Source organism: Hakea prostrata, chromosome 4 (genome assembly GCF_041222555.1).
Source record: "Hakea prostrata isolate BN-2017 chromosome 4, UWA_Hpros_2, whole genome shotgun sequence".
NCBI classification, from domain to species: Eukaryota; Viridiplantae; Streptophyta; class Magnoliopsida; order Proteales; family Proteaceae; genus Hakea; species Hakea prostrata.
Genome location: NC_142603.1, coordinates 50596376 through 50621332, shown reverse-complemented (window position 1 = coordinate 50621332; position 24957 = coordinate 50596376). Strand labels below are relative to the sequence as shown.

General features: G+C 37.7%; 1 protein-coding gene across 2 annotated transcripts; it reads right to left on the bottom strand.

Annotated features, from left to right (window-relative positions):
• Nucleotides 1–868: 868 nt before the first annotated feature.
• Nucleotides 869–23017, bottom strand: LOC149019407 (protein serine/threonine kinase). 2 transcript variants are annotated; one of them, XM_089153416.1, is made up of 16 exons: nucleotides 22700–23017; nucleotides 22437–22522; nucleotides 19452–21629; nucleotides 19047–19374; nucleotides 18748–18963; nucleotides 18564–18636; nucleotides 18272–18477; nucleotides 18128–18190; nucleotides 6963–7171; nucleotides 6740–6851; nucleotides 6083–6604; nucleotides 2619–2914; nucleotides 2279–2519; nucleotides 2108–2181; nucleotides 1554–1689; nucleotides 869–1239 (listed from the first exon to the last, which is right to left on the bottom strand). In XM_089153416.1, the coding sequence occupies exons 1-16, from the start codon at nucleotides 22823–22825 to the stop codon at nucleotides 1087–1089; spliced, it is 5019 nt and encodes a 1672-aa protein (XP_089009542.1). In that variant the 5' UTR covers nucleotides 22826–23017; the 3' UTR covers nucleotides 869–1086. The 2 variants fall into 2 exon arrangements, with proteins under 2 accessions (XP_089009542.1, XP_089009543.1); XM_089153417.1 differs by lacking the exons at nucleotides 869–1239; nucleotides 1554–1689; nucleotides 2108–2181; nucleotides 2279–2519 and having other exon boundaries at nucleotides 2825–2914; nucleotides 6052–6604.
• Between the last annotated feature and the right edge of the window lie 1940 nt (nucleotides 23018–24957).

The following is a 24957-nucleotide window of genomic DNA, read 5'->3' as shown; positions in this document are numbered from 1 at the left end:
TTTAATGAAATCCAAATGCAACTATTTCATCACTAATCTATGTAGAACAATGGAGATTTTTCTGATGTGGATAATTTTTATTGGTAGGGGCGATCATCATGGACAAAATGCCATGACTGACACTCAATTCAGAGCTATGATCGTTATGGGTTGCCTAAATTTGAAGGACATTTCAGTCTATACCAACCATCCTCCATTTTTCCTTCTTAAAATGGTATAGATTTGCACGTGACAGATTTCATCAACAATGGCAACCGTCACGGACACATGGCCATGACCGGCGCTTGATCTAGAGCCGAGACGGAGGAGTTATGGGTTATCAAATTTTTTGGGGCATTTTGGTATTTTGAGTCACTTCACTTTTCCTACACAAAACTGTGGAAGTTTGTCAATATGGCTACCCTTGTTGGTAGTTTTGAGTCTTTCGACCGCCATGGACGCATGGCCATAGCAGGAGCTCAATTCGAAAATTAAACAGAGATGTTACAACTCCCCTAAATTTGAAGGGCATTTTGGTCTTATAGAGTCCTCTATTTTCTTGCGTAAAACATTTTAGATCAGCGTCGAATTTCCCAGGATTATTTTGTCTTTTCAGGTCATATCTCTTTTTCCTGTGTAAAACTGTGGAGATTTTCTGATTTGAATGATTTTATTGGCCATGACCTGTGCTCAATTCGGAGCCAAAACAGATGAGTTACGGGTCGTCAAATTTTTAGGGGCATTTTGGTCTTTTTGAGTCATTTCACTTTTTGAACCATGAGATGCAAAACAAAATCCAGAAGGAAACAAAGAACACCCTATCTGCGGTTATTTTTTGGTTGAGGGGGGGGGGGGGAACTGACTTCAAAAGGAGAAGAAAATCACTTTGAAACTAATTTATTAAAAACATTAATGCACAACAATCAAGAATTTCAACTGAGGGAGTCTAATACAAGCATATATGCATTAGATCACTCTCTATGAGGCTAGAGGGATAATTGGAGTGACTACATATACATGATGGATCAATAAAAGAGAAACAAGGTTGGCTATCAAAATAAATAAATAAACAAATTAACAAAATAACAAACTAAACTAAAATGACATTTAGCAACAGATCTTAAGATACCCATCTTCAGTTCCAATAAGGAACAATCGTGAGAATGGTAGAATATTTATACTTGACAATACTGAAAGGTTTCTTGTGCCACGATCTGCTGTGTACAGCTTCTGCGACAGAATGCGCTGCTGCCCACCCTGCTGCAAAACCCAAACGCAGTAAAATAAATAGAAATACAAGCACCAGAACAAAGGGAGCAATCAAAACAAAGAGTAATACAAACTATTGAACAGATGGAACAGCAGGAGGTAAACAACTAAAAGATTTTACCACTCCCTAGTCCCTGCATGAGCCTTAACAGAGTCATACGATGACTGTAATATTTTCTGCGTTAGGAGTTTCATATTCTGATACCAATATAACAGAACAATTTACAGGACATGCATGGAAGACAGATTCCCATCCTTGGTCACAAATATCTAAGCTGATATTTATAAAGATCACTTCAACTTACTTCATCTCCACATCTTGATAAAGAGAAAAGACCGATCTTATGCCTGGCAATTGAAATCACGTCCTGGCCCCATACACAGAAGCCAGATACACCATCTGAATAACCATTGTACACATTTGACTGAGATGGCCAATTCCTGCAATACAAACACCATCAGTACCTGGTTCCAACAGAAGAGACTTGAGTCATCAAGACTTCAATACATTTCGTAATGCAGATTTTTCAGGATGAGGAAAAGGTGCCCCCATACAGTTGTCACCCTTCATCATTGCTTAGCACGAGGCAAACACCCCTGATTCAGAATCTGAATCTTCAAGTTATGGCTTGCGCTTTTAATCACGTCTTCCATAAAAATCCAAGTGCCATTCAGTTTTTATTTCAGTATTATTGCTTCCAAGCCAGGAACAGCGTAATGATACATTACTATGAACTGCATTCTATATTTATGTTCATAATCCTTAAAGTACTCAATCAGGCATGCAAAACCAACCGATCATTTTGAGTATAACGTAAATACTGAAGGGATACTAAATTGGGACTAGTACGAGGAATACCTTCTCAGGTCCCATACGCGCAGAGTTTTATCAAGAGAGCTGGAAACAAGCAAATGGTCCTCTGGTGCAGCCAACTACACAACAAAGGATCAATGCAGCTACATCCAATGGGGTAAAACAAAATTATTGCAACTTTTTTTGGATGAATTAACTATGGCAACTTGAACATACTTTAGTGATATATCCATCATGAGCCTGCCAAAAAGCAACAACACTTCCACTCCTTGCATCCAGCAGCCTGCAATGACCAGAACTAAGTCCAGCTGCAATCCAGGATGTTGAGGCAGGAGTTCTATCTTTTGTTTTGTCAGAACCACAGGAACAAATGGCAGATACTAGAGAAGAAAAAGAGGATTCAACTGATTCATTCTTCCACAGGTGAAGTTTCTGATCTCGAGCAACATCAATGAATCTGCATGATATATAATATGGCTTCTCAATCAGAATAAGGCCATCTACAGATGCAAAAATTCTCTCAAGAAATGGTAATTATTTCACCGGAGCAATGTACCTTAATGAACCATTTCCAGTACCAGCAACAAGCCGATCAACAGATTCCACATAATGCATGCAGGTATACAAACTCCCACCAAATGCACTGGTTAATATTCCACCAGATAATGTATTAGAGTTAAGCATGTTGGCCTGATCGGCAATAATCCTTGATCCAACAAGATGCGAGGAATTTGCTGATGGTTCAGCATAAGCTGATATCAACTTCCCTGTTTGGCTATTCCAGACATGTATTGTTCCATCACAGGAAGCCACCCTTCCACTTGAAGACAAGATGCAAATATCATTTACAACCTGAAATTCGGAATAATTGAGGAATACACCTTAGGCATCAGCAAAGAAAACATAAATGCAACACAATTTCAAGTCAACAATAACAACAATAAGAAGCCTAATCCTAACTAAATGGGGTGGCTACATGGACCCTTGCCTTCCAATCACCCCCAATAACTTGCCCTCTCAGCAAAGATTATTGGGGTTGCTAACTATTACATCACTACCCCATGAATTTTTATTTTTATTTTTACTACAAACATCCCCCAGTATTTTAAATGTTATACCAACCTTACCCCACCATCTGATTAACGGGATCAGAATGCACTGTCCAACTTATTTGGCAAGGTAATTCAGCATAGAAACTTACAAACCCAGACATAGAGTCTGCTTGGTATAAAATTTAAAATAGCAGGGAAATGTGTATAATAAAACAAATTTTTTCCCCGTCTCTCTCATCTAGACTCCCTAATGTTAGATTTAAGTAAGTTTTGATACCCAAAAAATGCTATTTTGCATCTGGGTCCTCCGAGATACTCAAATTTGACAATAAAAAGGACACACTATCAAAATTTGACTATTCCTATTAGTTTATAATTTGGCATGATCGAAATGCCCTTCCAAATTAAAGTTACATCAATGCCCTTCCTTTCACTCCCTTTTCTTTCTCTTGCAACTTTCCTCTTCATCCCTCTCTTCATTTTGGTTCTTCCCATAAAATTTTCCCTTTCATCCCTTCTCCTTTATCCCTCTTTCCATTACAGTGAAGAAGGAATGGAAGTTATTAAGTTAATAAGAACTAGACTAGACGGAAGTTATTAAGTTTTTTTGAATGAGTAAATAATATAATAAACCGAAAGCACGAAGAAGAAACAAAGAATGGTACAAGAGGGGGGGGGGAGGAACCAGCCTCTAAATAGGGGGCTGGAAAGCGGAGTTAAGACCCCAGGAGACAACAATGAGTCTGTTCCTTGGGGTGTCAACAACCGGGGGGTGGGGAATAGAAATAAGTCTAGCAACAACATTCTGGATGGCATTCCAAATCATATCTAGAGAGCGGGATTTGGAAGTCCATCTCCTAAGATTGCGCTCCCACCAAATGTGGTGAATTGTGGCACTAAAGACAAGCTTGCCGATCTGATCACAAATTGAGGTACCAGAAAAATTCCTCAAAACCCAAGACCAGTCATGATCAAAACCAAAGGAATGTCAGGAGCGAGGCCAAATGGAAGCAAGGGCTTTTCTCCAGAGAGAACTAGAGAAAGGGCAAGAAAAAAATAGGTGCTCAAGGTCTTCCAAACCGTTCCAACAACTGGCACAATTGGGGTTAGCTGGGATATGGCGATTAATAAGGAAAGCTTGGGTAGGAAGGGCTAGGTTAAGGGCTCTCCAAAGTGTAAGGGAGTGGCGGGGGATATGGCCTTTAAACCAAACTAGGGAGGGCCAACAGGGCAAGGGGGAATGGGATCGGAGAAAGTTCCAAGCTGAGGACGTGGTAAATGATTTGGTAGGAGAGAGGAGCCAAACGAGGAGGTCTGAGGGAGAAGACAAGATAGAGGGGACTAAGTGCAGATGGATTAGTTGTAACTGATTTACTATATTACAAATATAAGAAATGGAGACTATCTGCATAGTTTCTGAGTTTAAGAGAGAGAGAAGTTTTTTGTTAGCCTATGGATGCAGCTTTCTGTGAGATGCAGAATCCTAGTGGGAGACTAGGTTAGAGTCAGGTGGGAGGCCCTGCTCTACAGTTCAAGTGGGATTCTTTGAACATATCCTTTTCTTTCTACGCAGTCAACCAACAACAGCACAACGAATGATCTCACCCCACAAACAAAAACCCAAAAGAAAAAAAAAAAGAGAGAGAGAGTAGCGTGATAAATGATACTGTCATCTGTAAGTTATGCTTTATTCCACTAGTATCACTAGTTTAGTGCCCTGTTATAGCTACTATGCTACCACACAAGTTCCTGCAGGTTTCTCTCACTGCTAGCCATTGTTGGTTCTGCAGGTCTGAGTTTCCATGATCTGTTGGTCCTGTTGAAATGTCATGCATGTGTCTAAACCCCTTCCCTTGTTTCCAGTGTTCTGCTCATCAATGATACCAACTCTAATTGTTTCTTAAAAGTGTTCTCTCAGGTTGGTCCAGCCTTTGCCTTCAGCAAGTCCACAATTCTGTAGACTTCATAGTTTATGGCAAATCCAGACCTTGGATTGGTCTCAGATTTCTCTCGATCCTACCTAAGGCCCCTCCCCTCGACAAAGACTTGAGGCCCATCAAACCAGTCAGTCTGCAGTTACATTAAATCTCTCTCAACTTCTATTTTGTTGATTCTTTAATTTATTCAACAGATATGTCTACTGGGGCTTTTCTTTTTTTTTTTTTTTTTTCTTTTTTTTTTTTTTTACACTTGGATTATTTATTTGTCAGTGCAACAAAACTACTTGATTAGTTGATTCTCTTGCATTCTGTTTGGTTCATTGTTCTGTTTGCAGATTCTGCATGAGCATGTAAACTTTAATCTGTCTTTACAGGGTATAGGGTATAGGCTATAGCTCCACCTCCACATTAGACACTCCTTGGATTTCTTTAAAACTATTGTTAGGACAGAGTTCAATGTCAATTATGCTTCAGAGCATGAACACAATATTTTAAACACAATAAGTACTCTAGGATACCAGTAGATATGACATAAAAGCTTCTACAATTTCCTACTTAAAACCTAAATCTTACTTAAATTTGAGAGGAATGGAAAATCCACCGGAGAAAAAGTAGAAGCTGATAAGATTGAGCTAAATTAGAAAGCAATCAGTAATTTAAAACAATTTTTTCAACTTAATTGATTTGGAATCACTCAGTTTCAGACATGACGGATACATCCAATAAATATAGGTTAAGTTCCAGAAAGGCAATCACTCATCAGGTGAAGATCGAGCAGAACTGTAAAGGTAGTTAAAATACCTGTGAAAATTAATTTATCCATTATCAGGAAATAAACACTTTTCTCCTAACAGCTGAAAAGAAAGCATGGAAGCCCTATTATGGTTCTCACGCACAACTTTTAAAGCACCTAGAATTTTAGAAATATACAATACTTTCTTGAAATCAAAAGAAATGAATTTCCATAAACTACACCTATAGAGAAAATTGGTCCTACCTAGGAGGAATACGAGTACTAAGAAACAAACCTCCTCATGGCCATAATAACCTGATACACAATCCATTCTTGACAACTCCCACTTCTGAACAGTTCCCTTGAATCCTGGACCAACTCCACCAGTGAAAACTGTGTACTCATCATCAGTAACAGCCAAAGATCTCAATGCCCCAGGATGAGCACGTACAGAGTAAATAATTGATGCTCTGATCTTCCATGGAAGTTCATCTTTTAAGCTTCCAATACGACCAAGAAAATCAGGTCCATTCCAACTAGCAGCAGGACTAGGGAACCAAAACCAAGGTTCACGCTTGCCTAGATTTGATTCTGCTGGTTGCCTCATATCTGGAGTCTTTTGAAGGTCACCTGATTGCTTAAAAGAAAACAAATTCTTCGAACCTCGAACACCTTGTGATTGTGGTATTGACCACCCAACACCATTGAGCAACAGTTTAGCTGGATTGTACTCAGATGTTGAGATATTGCGAAACACAGGCCTTTGAGCATTTACATATTCTGAACTACTTCGGGATGCTTCACCTGTATATTCCCACTGAAGCACAAAAGTCTGAGAAAAAGTACAGAAGAGGGGGACCTAGGCAAAATAATTACACATTTGCCCCGGTGGGGGGGGAGACAAGGTAATAACGCAGGTATACTCTGGGTGGAATGAATGGAAAAAAAATACCTTCCAGTTATGAGACCGTTGAAGGAACTGTTCTAGAAGCAACCATGTGGCACAACACTGACGAAGTTTCTCTATTCCAAGAAGAGAAGCGAACGGAGGATATAAAAGCAACCTGCATAAACTCTACCAATTCACATTATGGCATGGCAACAATGACTGCAATGCTAAACCTACTTTACACCAAACTGAAGTGTGTACGAAAATGAATAAAGCTAGCACCCACACAAGGTCCATACGGCTTTCAATCTGAGCATCCTCATTTTGCTTTGGTCTAGAGACCTTTAAGCTTCTGCCAACAGAACCAGACCCATAGGCTCTTTCCTGAGAAAAAGCAAGCTCGTCAAATAGCTCTTTTAGTAGTGGCAGCACATGTAATGCAGTGAGATCTGGTCCAATCCGCTGACAAACTGCAACAAGAGCAGTAGCTGCAACCTAACAGATAGGGGTCAATACTTTTAGCCAGGATATATTGTATGATGAAACGGATGAAAATAAGCAGCATTTACAGCATAATGATGATGCAAATTTGCCAGGCAATTAAAAATGAATCAGTCAGCAGGGTAAGAATCTTGGCATATATATTTCTTCAAATGATACTTCTACCAGGATAGTTCACACTTTCCAACAATCCTCACGTGAGCTAATACCTTCTTGTTGATTCTAAACAGTACAGAAATGGCAATCTTTTTATTTACATTTAATTGAATTGGAAGGATAAGTATGAAACAACTACAAGATGAGCAATAGTGACATCATTACTGAAAGCCACAATTATCTCTGGATTAACTGACAAAGATAACATGGTGCAGTCAGTAGAGATAGGGGAGCTGCATCTTCCCGTGAAGAACAACTATACACATGTTCAATAGAAGGTTGAGGGTGATGTGGTAAAGGCTGATCCTATGAAACAACAAGTCTTGTCCCAACTAAATGGGGTCAGCTACATAGATCCTCGCCTTCCAATGAGCTATATTTGAGGCTAAACTAGATACAAGGCCAAAGCTATGCATATCCTATCAAACAGTTTTGCCTAAGGTTATCTTAGGCTTGCTTCTACTTCTTCTAATTCCTTCAATCTGGATTAAATCACTTCTCTGTACAAGGGCATTTAAAGGCCTCCGTTGAACGTGGCCATACCACCTCAATCGACTTTTTTGTAATTTATCATTTATCAGAGTTAATGCTAGACCAGCTCTAATGTGCTCATTCCTTACATTATCCTTCCTAGTTTAGCCACTCATCCATCTTAGCACCTAATTTTCACTACACTGAGTTTATTTCTATGATGCTTCTTAAAAGGACAATACTCTGCACCATACACCATGCTGGTCATACAATGGTCTTATAAAGTTTTAATTTGAGCTATAAAGAATACTTTGATCACACAAGACCCCAGTCTCTTCACTTTGTCCACTCTATTTTAATTCTTTGGGAATCGTCATCCTTTATATCACCTTTTCTATTTATGATTGAACCAAGTACCTAAAATAATCGCTTTGTGGATTGTCCTTCACATCAAGTTTTACCACCTCATCATCTGTCCGATCACAACCAAAGTTACATACTAGATATTTTATCTTAGTTCTAATTAGTTTAAAGTCTTTTTATTCTAAAGTTGCTCTATGATTCTAACTCGCTATTAATCTCTACTTGTATCTCATTTACCAAAACAATATCATCATCAAGAAGCATACACTAAGGAACCTTATCTTGAATGTCTTTGGTTAAATCATCCATTATAAGTGTAAATAAATATGGGCTTAAAGCTGATCCTTGATGTAGCCCAACTATAATCAGGAAATTCACCACCTTATTCCCCAATTATTGTTATACTTGTCACAAAACCATCATACATATTTAACGATGTTCACGTATTTACTCGCAACCTTTCTTTTCTCTATTACTTGCCAAATGAATGTTGTAGGGACTCTATCATAAACTTTTTCTAGGTAAAAAAGACCATATAAGAATTTTTCTTATACTCTCTATACCTTTCACATAAGTCTCCTAATAAAATAAGTAACTTCCATTGTGGATCTTCCCAACATAAAACCAAATTGGTTCTCCATAATAGTGGTTTTTTGTCTCAAATGGGCATTTCACAATATGACTCATCAGTTTTATGCCCCTATAGTTGTTACAACTTTGACTATCTCCTCTATTTTTGTATATTGGGGCCACAAATGCTTCTCCACTATTCATCTGACATTTTTCTTGTGCTCATAATCTTAATAAACAACTTTGCCAGCCAAACTAGCCAATAGGTTCCTAAGCTCTTCTATACTTCTATTGGAATTTCATCAAGACTTGTGCATTGCCTACTTTCATTCTCCTTAGAGATTTTTTTACTTTGTACATTGTAATTCCCGTATATATATTCAAAAATTGGTGTCATAGGGAATGGTGTAATCATCTGACTCACAAAAACCTAGGCTAAATAAATAAACTCTCATCTCTTCTTGATGCCATCATTACGTATTAGTAAGCTTCGAAATCTTGGTTTTAAGGCAGATTTCGGCCAGCCTCAACACCAATTTTTTGGCAAGATGGATTGAAACCAGGTACTTTTTCCTAGAAATTTTGGTATCCCAGTTGCAAGCCTTGCGGCCTTATTTCAGCTTCTTTTTTTTCACTTAGGTTTTTGCATACACACTATTTAAAGCCTAATTAACACAATGGATGAGATATTTTGCATAAAAGAATCAATGAAAGGTACTCATTCATATCTTACTAATTGAGAGACATATAATCCATTCCGACAAATACAAAGAATTGTAAATTGTAATAAATGTACTTTAATATTTCATACAATCAACATTTCATGACAATTAACATGATAACCACAAACTAAATAAGCAAAAGAAACTTGAGTCAAAATCTCCACTTAAATCCATAATGAACCTAGGTAGATCCATCCCATGGCCGTATACCATTGCATCTGTCTTAGCCTTCCCTCTGAACATGTAATATACATATTATATGCATATTATATGGAAAATTCAACAACATCACAGCGTAGATCAAGTGATGTTATCTCACATATACTAAATTCAATATCATGTATGCTGTATAAATACTTTTTTTTTTCCTTCCAAAATACATTATATGGAAATTAATTTTTAAAACCAGGAAATTAGAAAAATATATATTAGGACTACTCAAAAAACCATTAAAACAAAGTACTCATAGAACCCCTATACGAAGAGGGGTAAGGAGAATCCAGACAATAAAAGCACTCCCTCCTAAGCAGTATCCAAATAGGGGAGGGGGGGGGGGGAGAACCCAATTTAGTCTGCAATAAACATGTGCAGCCACATCCCTTTGAATCAGATCTACTAGCTTACTAGGAAGTGAATAGGATCCCACCACACTTGTTGCTGCATTAGCTGAAACCCTGCCATATAATTTATTGGCTGGTTCTGTTTCCTCCACAAATGCGTAAACTCCAACTAGGTAAACAAAGTAGCCTCTTGCAAAATGCCCACTTTTATAGCTGGCACTTCCAGGGCCCTTGATTAGCCCCATTAAGAATATCCACTGCTAATTTAGAATCAGATCTGATGGATACCTCCAAAAACCCTTCTTCAATGCAAATTTGAATCCCTCTAAGCATTATTTACAATTCCATTGCCAAGACTGATAGCTCTTCCTCTCTACCAACATATGCCATAATAGGACTGCCAGAATTAGTTCTTAGCACCCCACCATATGTAGCTATTGACTTTGATAATGCTCTATAACAGTGCAAAGAGGTCAAATTTGTAGAAGGCCGATGAGAACATTTATGTGTGAAATCTTAGGGCATGAAGCATAATTTTACACACTTAGAATAGAGTTACCTTGGGATTTTTGTTGTGTTTGCAGTTTTAGGTTTTTTTGGGAGCTTAGGAGATATTCTGGATTATCGAGCATGAATATGATACATGCAAATTTACATGTAAAGTGGTCCAGTTTAATTTTGCAATGTGAAGAGGGCTCAATTCTCAACTTGATGAGCCAAAGGTGGATCGAGATGCAATTTTGGGCCAGATTGTCTCATTCCAAGGATATTTTCAGCATAAAAAGAAGGCAATTATGATCAGAGGCTGAGATTCTTTTATAAAGTTATTTTATTTTTATTTTTTTGGAAAAGAAAGAAATGCCAAGTGTATACATGGGGCACACAAGTAGTAGAGATCGAGATTCACTTTCCTTATATGAGTTGGTCTTCTTCCTATTCTTCCATATTATCCTAAGATTTTGTGAATCATTTTATTTTACAATATTCTAACTAAATGTATCACAATATATTGAATTTTATTTCTTTCCTAAATTCCTTGTTCTCTCTCTTTCCACCTTCTATTTTACTTTTTTATTAATTTTTTCTAACCCACGCATAAAACTTTCTTTCCCCTCTCTCTCCATTTGAAACTCTAACTTTCAGTTTTTCTTTTTCTCCACGATTCAAATCTCTTAGTTATTAATTTTTATCTCTCTCTCTCTCTCTCTGATGTAAACCCAGGTTTAGGGTGGTTCACTTTCAGGACCTTGTTCACTAGTTGCAGCAGCCAATTAGAAGGTTTTAGGGTTTCAGCTAGGGCTGGTAGTTGGTCTAGGGTTGCTGATTTGGTAGTTTGAGGATGCTAATAAGGGTTCTTAAGGGTTAGGACAGATATGGGAAGTTGGGACAGAAATAGATGAGTTTAAAAAAAAATCTGGAAGTTCAATTTTCTGCAACTACTCTATGAAGAAGATGACTAGCAGGAAAATTTCACATTAGGGTTTAAGGGTTTAGGGTGGCTGTTTCTGTAATTCAAAATTAGTATTAATACTAAACCGTAAGTTAGAAACTGTTTCAGAGAAAGGGGATTAAGTTTGGAAAGGTTAGGGTATTCCAGGAAACTTAAAAAATTCTGCAACTCTTCTCAAGGAAGAAGATGAGGTGCAGAAATTCTGAACACCAGAATTTGGGTTGCTTTGGGGTTATCAAGATTAGGACTAGGTTCTATAGGTTAGGCGTACCTAATGAGTGTATAATGGGTGGTTTTGGGCCCGGGGTTAAGGGAATCCTAGTTGGGTTAGGACTGAAAACGTGGGAAGAAGAAAAAGGGGGAAAAGAGCTATTGTGGTTAGGTTTGGGTTGGGGAATGGCTGCAACTGTAGGGGATGGGGTGAGGTGTCTTAAGTTACTTGATCAAGGTAAGCTTGCTGGAATTCTGCAGATGAGCTTGAAGATGATAATGAAGGAAACTCAAAACTGAAACAAGAGCACTCTACTCCAGCCATAGGGTTCCAAGGGGACTCCCAAGACTTTACCAAAGCTAAATTCTCAAACTCAAATCAATTCATTAATCAAGACTAAAAATAACTTACACTAGAAAGGCTATTTATAGCCTGAAACAAAAAGACTCTGACTCATACTGGGTTACCCTGACTGTTATGATCCCATCACAACTTAACTTTGACTCTGAAAAGGTATCTAATTACTACACAATCTCAGCCCTTGGATCTGAGATTTCACTTAAGTCACCTAATGCTAATTAAATAACTTAAGATTACAAACAAACTGAACCCAAAAAGGAAATAACTCTTCCTAATTTAAGTTATCCTTAAAAGTAGGTCTTCATAAAAAGGAAACAATGCTTTCCTAAATTAATACAACTCTATGACTCTTTACAATTGCAACTTCAAAACAAATGACTTTGACTCTCGAGACTTCAAAACAAACTAAAATACTGGATTTTCAGTCTTCCTTATAGCTCGATTTAGGGGTAGTATTGACCATTCTAACCCTGGGATGGATTCGACCTCCCTGAATTCTTCCATTCCCTACCACTTTCACATGTAGATTTTTTTTTCTTTGAATCAATTCCTTTTACTCTATTATTATTACTATATTTCTTTCCTTATTTTCTGTCCCCTCTACCATCTCTTATAAATTAACCTCTCATTTTCAACTTAGAGAACTAGTTCTCCTTAGTTTTTTTAGGTCTTCTCATGCTTTGTTGCTTTTTGGGTTTCAATTGTTAGACTTAATTTTTCGGATTCAAGTTTGCATGTAATTTCTTTTAGTGCAAGTAGTTATCTCTAGAGTTTTTATTTCATTTTATCTATGCAAGTGTAGGTAATAGTTTTGATCAATGCATATTCAAGTTTCTTCGTGGGATTCATCTTTCTTTGGGTCTAGCAATTTCATATTTGCTTTAGTCCAGATCTAGTCGTTAGGGTTGGTTGAATTTCGAATAAATAAAGTATGTATATATATTAAAGTAAGTAATCCTCTTCAATAGTTTTCTCTCCCCTTCCCAATTACCGCTTCTATTTACCCTTTTCATTCCTAACTTAGGAATTTACTTTCAGCATTTTCTTATTGTTTCCTTCCCTCTTGGATCCTTGATCAAAGATGTCTACAATCGTGCCTTTCTTTAGTTAAGATTCCCTTTTTATTTATTGCTTTGTTTATTTGTCATTCTCTACATTGTTATTTCCTTTCTGCAAGTTGTTTTATACCCCTTCCCCCACTCAGTAAACTGTAAGCTACGGCAAAGGTCAACGGATCCATGATCAAATGCATCTTGGTTGCACTCCCTTTCCTCGACCTTGAGATGAAACTTGGATCACTTCCCTTTTTTTTAATTACGATTTTTTCTCTTATGTACTATGATCCATTTATTATTGTCTTTATTTACTTATGCATTTTTTTAAGATGATGATTGGTAGGTTGTTTTTATTTTTATTCCCAATTCAATGTTGTTAGATACATGTTTTAGGATCGTTAATTTAGTTTAATTAGCTAAAAAAATTCATCACACTCTCGCATTACCTTAAGAGGTTAAAAAACTAAGTGGTATATCTCCCTGAGTTCAACCATTAGCTACACAATATGTGCGCTTGCAATTATTTTAATTTCACAAGCAAAGGCCTAAACCAGGAACAAGCCTTTGGAACCCTAGTCTTCCAAACAATATCAATATTCCACTTTTCAGCTATATAGGCAGCTTGGGTAATCTGCTTGCTAGCAATACATATAGCAGCACATTTGACCTTCACATCATCCACAATGTCTGCAATTAACTGAGTTGAAGTTCTATTTTTCCTTAAAGATTCAATAGTTTCTCTCAGCCCATAGGTGCTGAATAGTTACACATAATACCAACTTCACAGTACTCCACTGCTTTCAATTGTCACCCCTTGCTTCCTCATCCAAACAGCAGCTTAAGTAGTTTGTCTTTGCATCTATCATTTGTTAACATTTTAAATATGCCTCTCCATACCGAGATTTTGAAGTGACACCAAAAGAATAAGTTGTCTCTACTTTCTACTCCTGCCCAGCAAAAGCAACAATTAGAGCACTCTAAGATCTTGCTTTTTAGCATATCATCTCTAATTGGCAAGGCATCTCTAATGCATCTCCAAGCTGTGAATGAGCGTCTAGGAATATTATCCACAAACCACACCACCTTCCACCAACTCACCTCCTGTGCTTTCTGATGGATGATATCCAAGCTGATTTGGTAGAGAACAAACCTGTGGCACTCCCTTTCTCTACCAACATGTCCACCTTAGTATGATCAATCTTTCTACTAGTGGCAAGTCTCTCCATACATCCATCAAAGTTGTTGATCATCCTACACAGCTTCTCCACCTTGTACACCATCTCCATTTGCTGAGACCTCACGTCAAGCCGGATTGTGTCCCCCGTACCTATTGATCAACACACCTTTAGGGTGCATTGCTTATAGACACCAACTCATCATGAAGAACAAAATTAAATAATTAAAACGCATATTTATCTGAATAAAAATTAACATATATTGATGGATCTACCATAAAAAAAAATCACAATTTAGGGAGAACACACATACCTAACTGTAAATGATCTTTAATCCACCTTAATCCAGCAAATTTGAGGTTTGATCACAAAGGAGTGGAGCAATTTGAGTGAAAATACATGTTTGGAGTAAAAAATAGGGTTGGTCAAAACCCTCGAAACTACCGAGGTGATCAAAACTCACGGATCTTAGTTAAAACTTGGTATTTTAAGTACTGGGTTTGACGGAATTGATCGAAACCCACAAAACCAACTCATTTAGGTTGAAATGTCAACCAAAACAAGTTAAAAACTGATACAAAACCAAGGTTTCATAGCGAAACTTGAAAATTGTGTACTAGTACTTTACCAACTTTTAAGACATCTAACATGGTTTAGATCTCTATTCTTCCTCTCCCTTTTTAAGCTATTTAATAATTAGTTTTCCCCCTTCCTTTGTGCCTAACTCATTATTATACTTCTTCTGCCTCACTTTTCCCACAATTTTCTTAGCTTCGTTTCTAGCCAACTTATACATCTGTGGATCCTCTACATCCTTAGTCCTTTGCCATGTTTTAAGTTAGCTTTCTTATTCTTAATAGCAGCTTAACTTACCATAACACCACTAATTATTCACCTAAGACATCTTTAACCACCTTCCTAATACACATAGCCATCTCATTCCATATCATACTAGTGTCCCCCTCAATTTCCAACTTTCTTTGTTTTACTACTTTATTAGTGAAAGATTTCAAACAATTTCATTTTAATTTCCACCACCATATACTAGGATAGTTAACCTCACACATTTTTTGAATTTGTGGAGTGAGGCAAACATCCAAGACTACTAGTCTATGTTGTGCAGCCCAAAAAAATATATAATAAAAGATTAAAAAAAAATTAAAAAAAATTAAAAACAAAAAACTCAAGGTCCCCTTGGCTGAAACCTCAAGTAGGAAACCCAAAATGGCTCCAAGAAACCACCATGACCTAGCCGAACCCCTAGTTGGGGGTATTTTGGCCATTTTCCCCCTGTTTAATTCTGAAATTATTTACAGAATATTTCAGAAGTTTAGTTGGGTTTAACTTAGTAAGTTGAGTTGAGTATGGTTGGGTTTTGAGAGTCTTATTTTGATTTAAAGTTGGTATGGATGAGTCCTAATTTATCTTAAATTAGCATGTGCTTTTAAGTTAACTTAAAAGTTTAATTAGCATGTGTCTATTAATAGATTCCAAATATAGAGTAGAGGTCTTTAAGTAATTAGATTCTAGTTTAAGTGTTTTAGTCAAGAGGGGGGGGGGATCCCTGTCTACTAAGGATTCCCACCCCAAGTTCGAGTCTTTTACCATAAATAGTTAAACAGTCCATGTAATTTTTCAGTCTAGATTATTGAATGAAAAGTTATTAAGGACTGGGGTTCCCATTTTGAGGGGTCTCAGTGGATTTTAAGAAAAGATTCTTCAATATTCAGCATCTTCATTCAAGTTCCTTCAAGATGAAGCAATTCTCTGCAGTCGTCAAAAAATTCCAGCAATTGTTCATCTTCCACAGCAGCTAATCCAATCACAGCAGCCTTTCAATTAAGTAAGTACAAACCCCCTACCCTCCCCCCACCTTCCCAAGGCCTGTTGCACCCAGCCCCTGCCCCTCCCTTGCTCTGCACAACATTCCCCACCCCCTGCTCTGCTGCCACACCCGTGCAGCTGCATCCCTAGGCCCCTACAACTCCCCCAGCCCCTCCCCTAACCCCACACGACCCTGTTGAACCGCTCCCCACCCTCCCTGCCTTATAACCCTTCCCCCCTCCCTCCCAATCCTCTCAGACTCTTTCTCAGTCTATCTCTCTTTCTTGCGGCAGAAAACCAGAAAAGAAAAGAGAGGAGATCACAGGAAAGAAAATCCTTACCTTTCAAGATCCAACACATATCCATTATATCATCATTCAATTTGCGTTTGTTAAAACCCTAAAACCTTTACCATACCCAGCCGCAGGTTTCCATTACCTTTCCCATCTTCCCTCATAATATTTAGATATCCTACCACCTAGTAGACAATCCCAGCACAATCCCTAGTTTTCCCTTTCTCCATAAACCCTTCCCACATAATTTTGAATTGACCCATAGCATCCTTTTCACGATCCAAAAATTATTTAGCTTCTTTTCTACCGATCTTAGGCATTCCATAATATTTTTACCTTTATTTGCTGGAAGATTCTAGGCAATCCTGAATTCTAGGCAATCTACCCTAGAATTGGCTTTACATCACAATCCTTGCACAGCAATCTACCAGACCTTCTAGTTAGGAAGAAATCTATTTGGTTTCTATTATGTCCACTTATGAAGGTCATTAAATGCTCATCTATCTTTTTGAAGTAAGTATTTACGGTAGATTAATCAAAAGCAACAACAAAATATAAAACTAGATCCCTTCCTCATTCCTATCTCCAAAATCATATCCTCTTTGGTCTTTCCTAATATGCCCATTTAGATCACCCCCACCCCCACCCCTATAATAACTTTTTCTACTTCACAAGTTCCTCCATTACTCCATCCATATGTTCCCAAAATTGTAAATGTTGACTTTCATCCAGTCTTATTTGAGGTGCATATGCACGAATTATGCTTACAATCTCCTTCTCCAATACAAGCTTGACAGCTACAATCCTATCACCTAATCTTTTAACATCCACCATGTCATTCTTTAGATCTTTATCACTATTATGCCTACTCCACTTTTATTAGTTTTATTCCTAGTGTACAAAAGTTTAAAGTCCTCTAACTCCTTACATTTTTTACTCTTCCATCCACTCTCTTGAGTGCAACCTACATTAATCCTTCTTTTCCAAATAAATCTATTAATTCTGAACTCTTACCTACTAAAGATCCTATCTTCCAAGATGTTAATCTAATCCTATGTTTCAGGACTACTTCTTTACCTACATTCGTCCATGACATGGGAACCCTTACCTGCTTATCACTACATCTAGGCACTGACACGGCGCATCGCTTATGAGAGACGCCCTAGCTAACCCTTGCTCGCTTATCACTACACCCAGGCAATAGTGCAGTGTGTCGCTTATTTTGTCGGGGAATGGCCTAACATAGCATTTACAGGGGCATATTAGTCCAAAGAAAACCAAAAGATCAAGGACAAGAGGACATTTGACCGTTCAAATGAACAGTACCTAAAACATGATAGCAATTAAAGCCTTGTATTTACACTATGAGGTTGAATGGTATTGTCTTTTCTAAGAACTGCATTACAAGGAATTAAACTAAACCAAAAAGAAGAAAAAATGATGATGGTCTATAAAGACTTGAAGAGATCCTATACTACTACATAAAACTAGAATGCCATCTACGGCAATGTCTCTACTATGAAGCACTTGCTCCCCATTCCCCTGTAGCTGATACCCCGAGGCTGCCCCCCCCCCCCCTCTCCTTTTTCCTCCCTTGAATATTCCTTCTCTGTCCTTCAGGGTTTTCAGTAGTAGTTTATTCAAACCCCCCCCCCCCAACAAAAAAAAAATACCAATACCAGAATGAAAACAAGCATGAACAAATGCAAGAGAAACAACCAAAAACAGAGATGTAAATACCTGAAGCACTGGAAGGTCCAAATGGGTCTGCATGAGAACCCTAACATGGAGACAATTTCCACCCTGTAAGAGAGTGAATGACCTCCCATCAGTTTTAAGTATTCAGTTAAGAAGTATATTGATTGATTTGAATCAAATTCATACTTGAATCAGCTCCTTGACGATCACATCCCTTGGCAAAAGCATAACTAGACCATCTAGTGTTACTAGACAATCAATAAGAGCCAAAGTGTTCCAGCTTTGCATCGGCTCAGGCTTATCCACATTTGAAACATCAACACAGGATAAAATAACATTTCTCAGTAATGGCAGAAGTTGTTTGACAATAAAATTCTCCCCAAAAAGTCCACCTGTAGAAGTCAAAGAGATTGCTCACATGCTGAAGAAAAATTACAAACTAATGCATCAATTCCACAACCCAATGAACTGAAGATACCAATTCTAACCAGGACATCAATTCCGTCAGGACAGAGTCCTTTCCCAAAACAGTGAATTATAGGCAAGATTGTCTGGAGAGATGATGTAAAGGTTAGTAAGTAAATAGTTAAAGACATGTCATTTTTTTTTTTGGGGGGGGGGGGGTGATAAATTGACCATGCTATCAAATAAATAACTATAACCTGATGAACTGTAACAGGTACACCAAGCTCTTCACTGGAGCCAATAAGCAACACAGAAGCAGCTGAAGCAGAATTCTTATGAGGTGAAATGCACAGATTTGAGATGACTAATGGGTGTATCATCTCCAAATATGTTTGTTTACCGATTCGTTTCCATAGCTCCCTCACAAATGAATCTTGGAGGAAAGAAACCTTCAAATGTGAATAATCTGCAGCCTATAAATGAGAGTAGAAAGTTAATAAAGCAATTACATAAATAAGTCAAATCAATAAATTTATGCATTAATTTCATAACTAGCCTGAAGAATCTTCTGGATGGTGGGGAGAACCAATGTCTTTACAGCTTGAGATTTCAAGCACTGCAAATATTCTTTCAGCAAGGAAAAAGCCCACTCAGCTTCAGTGTCTGATAAAGAAGGTAAGACAAGCGATAAGCAGTAGGGAGCACACATTTCAGCAGCAAATGACCCCATTGCTTTCAAAGCTCCTTGTCTTGAAAAATTTGCAGCATATTGAAGACGGCACTCTTCTTTAGCCAAGAGATGAAGTGGGGCAAGAAACAAATAAGAGGATCTAACAGTTGAAGGAAAATATGGAGATTGTAGAAGACACTTAGCTGATGGCCTCCTAATAAAGAAGAGGAAGAATGTCAGTAATAGAATTAGCAGTTGTGAAAAGATTTACTGATAAGTAAAACCCTGTACCACTGCCAATCCCTCTGGATGCATGCTTCAACTAGTACTGCAGCATGAGGAGGAAGTTCCTGCATCAATTGTGGCAAAATACCACTCTCAACATACGCAGATAATGAGGATGAACTAAAAAGAGGCCTCTTTAAGTAAAGTTCTGCAAGAATGCAACCAACAGAAAAAATGTCCTCTGCAACATCTAGGGAATAGCATCCCATAGAAGATAATTTGTGCTTCCAAAGTAACAACTCCTGGAAACCCACGGAATCTCCATCATCTGATTCAAAATACTCAAGAAGACTATTTATATCAACATTAAATGACTTGACAGGATCCCCAGTGATTCTGGCTGTTCCAGGCATCTCAGTTCTGGAATTCTCACACTCTGACTCTTTCACAAAAGAGACATTCTTGATAAGATCCCTTTGATTGTAATGATAAAGAGGACTCAAATGCCTAGCATGTTCACAAAACGAAGCTGCTTCTTCTATTTCTTGCAAATATGCAGTTGTTGACAGGAGAGATTTGTCTGTTCCATTTGTTTGACATTTTAACGATGTCTGTCGTTCAGAGACATCACATAGGTCCAAAGGCGCTCCGCGCCTAGGATGTGGCCGAGTAAAAAGTAAGCGACGTCCCATTGACCTTAGCAATGTAGGCTCTGTTGTGGTCAGCATAACATTCTTTGCAGCAATAGCTGCTTTCCCTGACATCTTGTATCCAAAAGTGATATCAATCCAGTGATGGATTTCCCGTGAAACCCGGTTGCTTTCTAGAGCATCTCGATGCAATTTGATAAAGTCTTCAGAACTTTTTGCCCAGGAAGGTACTGCAAGATCACTCATACCTGAATGAAGGGAAGTGAAAATCCGGGGGTCACTATAGAACTCAGGGATGCACTCATCAGGGGTCCACTGATACAGTCTTTGCATGTTAGCTGGATACTCATTAGGCTCATAGACTGAACGAACGGCCATGCGCAATACACTTAAAGGCAACCTCCTGGCTTTGTAACTGCAAACAGCTAATTCTGAAAGACATTCATCAGAGACATGATGTGGGATTTCAGATGTAGAGTAAGTGAAATCCAACTGTTCATCACCTTTTGCCAAGCGCCACTTGCTCTTACGCAAATCCCTCCAACCAGCATCAATATTCTCATCAGGCTTCACACTAAAATCAATCACCCATGGCATTACTGTGTGAAATGCATAGTCACCCCAACGTCTCCCAGCTAATCTGTTCAAGACAAGGAGGTACTCATAGTTACTTAGATCACCCCGCCACCACTGCTTGAAACAATCTGAGAACCAATCTATGGTGGGGGAAATCTTCAAATCCGCATAAAGAACCCCACAGGCACAATTCTTGGTACAGCTATCCATGCTTGAGGAATAATTAGGACAGGACATTTCCATGTCACTCTTCCCTGATCTTAATTTACCTCCTAACAGGGGCTTATCACACATGCTCAGCCAAGACCAGCATGAACTGGACATCATAACACCGGAAGGGCAAATATTACCATGAGCAACCCCTAAACCATGTATATAAGATAAGGCAGACAGAACTTGGTATATAAAAAACCTAATGTGCCACTCAGTTCTTAACACGTCAGGGCAATAATGCAGAATGTTTTCCAAGGTATAAGGACATTTTGGAAGCAACAAATTTACATAACCAGGTGTTTTTAGCATCCCTAGAACAGGAGAAATATTGGGATGCCTAATACTACCTGGAATGATGTTCTCATCAAATGATGGCAAACCCGCTAAACTAAGAAAATTGACGCCATCTCGTCCTGTCGGTTTTCCTTCTATAAGGAGAATGAGTGAGGACAGTATATGGCCTTCTAAAGATCCGGAAAAGAAATTGCAAGCAATGTCTTCAATTGTAGAGTAAGAACCCAAACCAACATGAGCAGTGGGAGCCAATGCAGTAATTGTCCTCAGGCATGAAAATCTTCCAAAATAGCTACTGCTAGAACCATTCGGTTTTTCTCCAGCTAGAGCACCTCGTCTGTTGAAGTTCAACGAACACTCATACACATGACTGAGAGAATGTAATGAAATGGTTTTGCTGCCAAGAGTTCCATCATTGACATTTTCTGAATCTTGGTAAACAAGAGTTGCATTGATATCATTTGATCCACATATGCTACTGGTCTCCAAGTTCTCCAAAGAATACTCATCACTGCACATGAAAAAAATGAGGTCTATTTTTCTGGATGAATATAAATGAGGCCTATTTATATCAAAGAAACATCCCTCCCAAGATATATGAAACACATTCACGGTCAATTTAATTTAAAAAACTTATTTTCTGTTAAAAATATAAACGTATAGTCTTATTTGTCAATTTAATTTAAATAAAATATTTTCTGTTAAAAATATAAACGTATAGTCTTATTTTTCTGACTTCACTTCGCCACCTACAAGGTGAGGCACCAAAGCATTATTGATTATATTGCAATACAAAAATACTTTGGAGGAACGGTTTTAACACTTTGTTGACATACAAAGCAAAATCTGTTGAGGTATATGAGTCATACTCAAATATGGTTGAGGTATTTGAGTTATACCCAACGTATATTCTAATATAGGCCATCAGATTAGTTACGATCCAATGGTGTAGTAGGCCTTTGTGGGAGAGTCTAATTAACCGTAGAACCTAGTGTTGTTCTATAAATACTAGCTGGAAGCAACGGTCTGAGTATTCCAAATTAGATACTCAGGGTGGAATGCTTTAAGCAACCTTCTGCTGAAACCCTAAAGCGTAACAAAATCTAACCAGATTTGAATCAAATATAGTGTTCTTGATGAATTAAGGTTGATTTTCCAAATAGATTAGATGAAGAGAACCCCTTTTATATCATCTGAAAGAACTTCTTCCCTACGAACATAAACTATTAGAATTTGTAATTTTTAGCTCCACAAAAATCTTAATTTTGAAGCCCCAAAAGAGGAAAAATATAAATAACAAATTCTTAATAGCTCTTACACATATTCTGTCAAGCACTCGTCCTCGTGTCTTGGCACGCACACCAATACAAACTGAGCCGGAATCTCCCTGCTGGAATTCGGCAGCTGCATTGTTGAAGCTCAAAAACATTAAAATTTAAACACCACCTTAGATAACCACCGAAACTAGAGGGAATTACATGGTGTTGGGGATTCAACTGTTATTTGTGATATTCTATCGATCAAGCTCAAACAAAGGAAGAAGCAATAGTGGATGTAATACGAACAATACAGAGTCAGTACCTGAACAACGGCCTTGGAGCCGAAGGGGAGAGCTGCATCCAATAGCCCATAACAGAAGACCAATTTATCTGAGAAATCAGTCTGTATATGACGTTGCAGGCACTCGAAGCAGAATTGTTTTTCCATTTTCCGGAAAACCAAAACTTTAATTGCTCATTTTCCCTCCAATATAGCCGCCAATTTCCGCCCTTGAACCTTTAACTTTGCCAGGCGAACCAGTTGAGCAGTTCGACCTCGTGAGGAGAACAGGAGTAACTATAAAATTTTAATCCAGAATCAGCTTTCCAAGCGCTCCCGAGATCACGGGCGATCCTTCGATCAATGTTTATTTTTTAGGTAATTTTCATTTGTACTTTGATTCATCATTCAAGTAATTTTCAATAATAATAAATATATATATATGTTTTGCATTTTCCAAAAAAGACCGAGTATAAAAGTGACCAAACGATTTTTGGTGGTTTAAATGTTTAATAGATTTATGATAAAAATAACCTTGTTACTTTTTTTATTTCTTTTGATAGTTCCTTTCTTTTATTAAACCCATCAAAATTCATACAGTTTTAAATTTTATATAAACACTCAAAATTATTAAGGTGAAACTAGTGATCGCTTACTATTATATTCTAAATGATAAGGCACCCACAGTTAAGGGTGTCAATCGGTACGGTTTCGATAATTCGGTACAGTACCAACTTTCAATACTGATAACTAGAACCGTACCATACCATACCGAATTTAAACGGTACAGTACAGTTTCTATATTTGCAAAAATGGTCTGGTACGGTTTTAGTACAAAATCGGCATGAAAAAACGGTTTGAACACGATTTATAGTGCAGTACAAAATCGATACAGGAAAACGGTTTGAACTTATGGATTGTTGCCATAATGGATTCCCCTCAATCTTTCTTTCTGCTTGTAATGGATACACTTGAAGCGAATTGATGTAAGAATTCAGAATTTCAGATAAGTGGCTCATGAAAATGCTACGATCCAAACGAAACACTCTTCAGCTGAAACCCACAGTAATTCAACATAATCATCATTAGGAGAAGAATTCAAGAAAGGGAATACCAAGTTACCAACACAATAAATTGTAAATGAGCTTATCCATGATTCTAACAAAGGTTGTGGCTCTAATATTGCGTTAATAGCGGAAGCCCTTACAATTCGCAAGGCGCTTGTGTGGAGTAATCTGGAAAATATTAGTAAGGTGATTGTAGAAAGTGACAATGCCAACATTAACAAAATCTTACAACTTCAGTCCTCGTTCATGCCTTGGCGGATTAGATCCATAATTGCAGATATTAGATATCTTTCTCAGCAGATTACCCAGGTGGCCTTTACTCATACTTTGAGAGAAGCTAATCATGTAGCGGATCGTTTGGCAGCTGAAGTAGCAAATTCTCAATCTTCTTTTTTCTTCCATGTAGCACATCCGTGTATTTCTCAGCACTAGTTTTTTTATTATCGTCATTGTACTTTCTTTTGCGGTTTTCGCTTTTAATAAATTTGCATATTACCAAACAAAAAACAAAAAAAATCTTATCCATGAAGTTCATACTGAAACTATAAAGCTGAAACCCAAATAATTACAAAAACACAAACAACCCATAAACCACATCTCATTGAGCTATATGGAACAGAGGAGGTGAGAAGCAGAGGATAATACACAATGGAGAGGTTCGATTTATTCATCAGTTGTTTGGCTGTAACTGGTACACAAGAGTTATGAATCTAAAGCTTGGGCACTTGTAGGTGAGGTTGCAAGTAAAAAATAATAATACATTTTGAAAAGAAAAAAAAATCTCATCACCCAATCTTATAGGCACCCCTATATTTTGTGGTTGTAAACCCGTCGAAGAGCACTCTGTACTCATATCCGGACTAATGGTTAGCCACGGTTTATTTTTCCCCACCATTCTTTTAACCGTGGCTAGACCACAAAGAAATAGAGATTGAGAATCGGTTAAATGGAAGGGTTTTATTTTGTAAACTAGCAAACCATTAAACCCATTAGAACATAAAAATTAAAAATTGTATTTACAACTAAACCCGCCACTTGATTATACATTATTCGATTTTATTTTGATTACATGGTGTAATCTACACCATTGGCTGCCTACAGCAGGGGCTGCTGCAAATAAAAATCCCAATAGTGGGTGTTGTGTAAAAAAAACTCTTTACGTGTGGATCCTTTTATAAACAAAATGTTGGGTTTACTTAGTAATAAAATATGTATGGGTCTCATAACAATAAC

What these genes read in the sequence shown, in the direction of transcription:
- LOC149019407 (XM_089153416.1), bottom strand. Translation starts at nt 22,825, where the DNA reads ATGGAAAAACAATTCTGCTTCGAGTGCCTGCAACGTCATATACAGACT. An exon ending in GAGTGCTTGACAGAATATGT is followed by an intron (nt 21,630 to 22,436) that starts GTAAGAGCTATT and finishes TTTCATGTGCAG; the next exon opens with TGATGAGTATTCTTTGGAGA. An exon ending in CCATCCAGAAGATTCTTCAG is followed by an intron (nt 18,964 to 19,046) that starts GCTAGTTATGAA and finishes TCTCATTTATAG; the next exon opens with GCTGCAGATTATTCACATTT.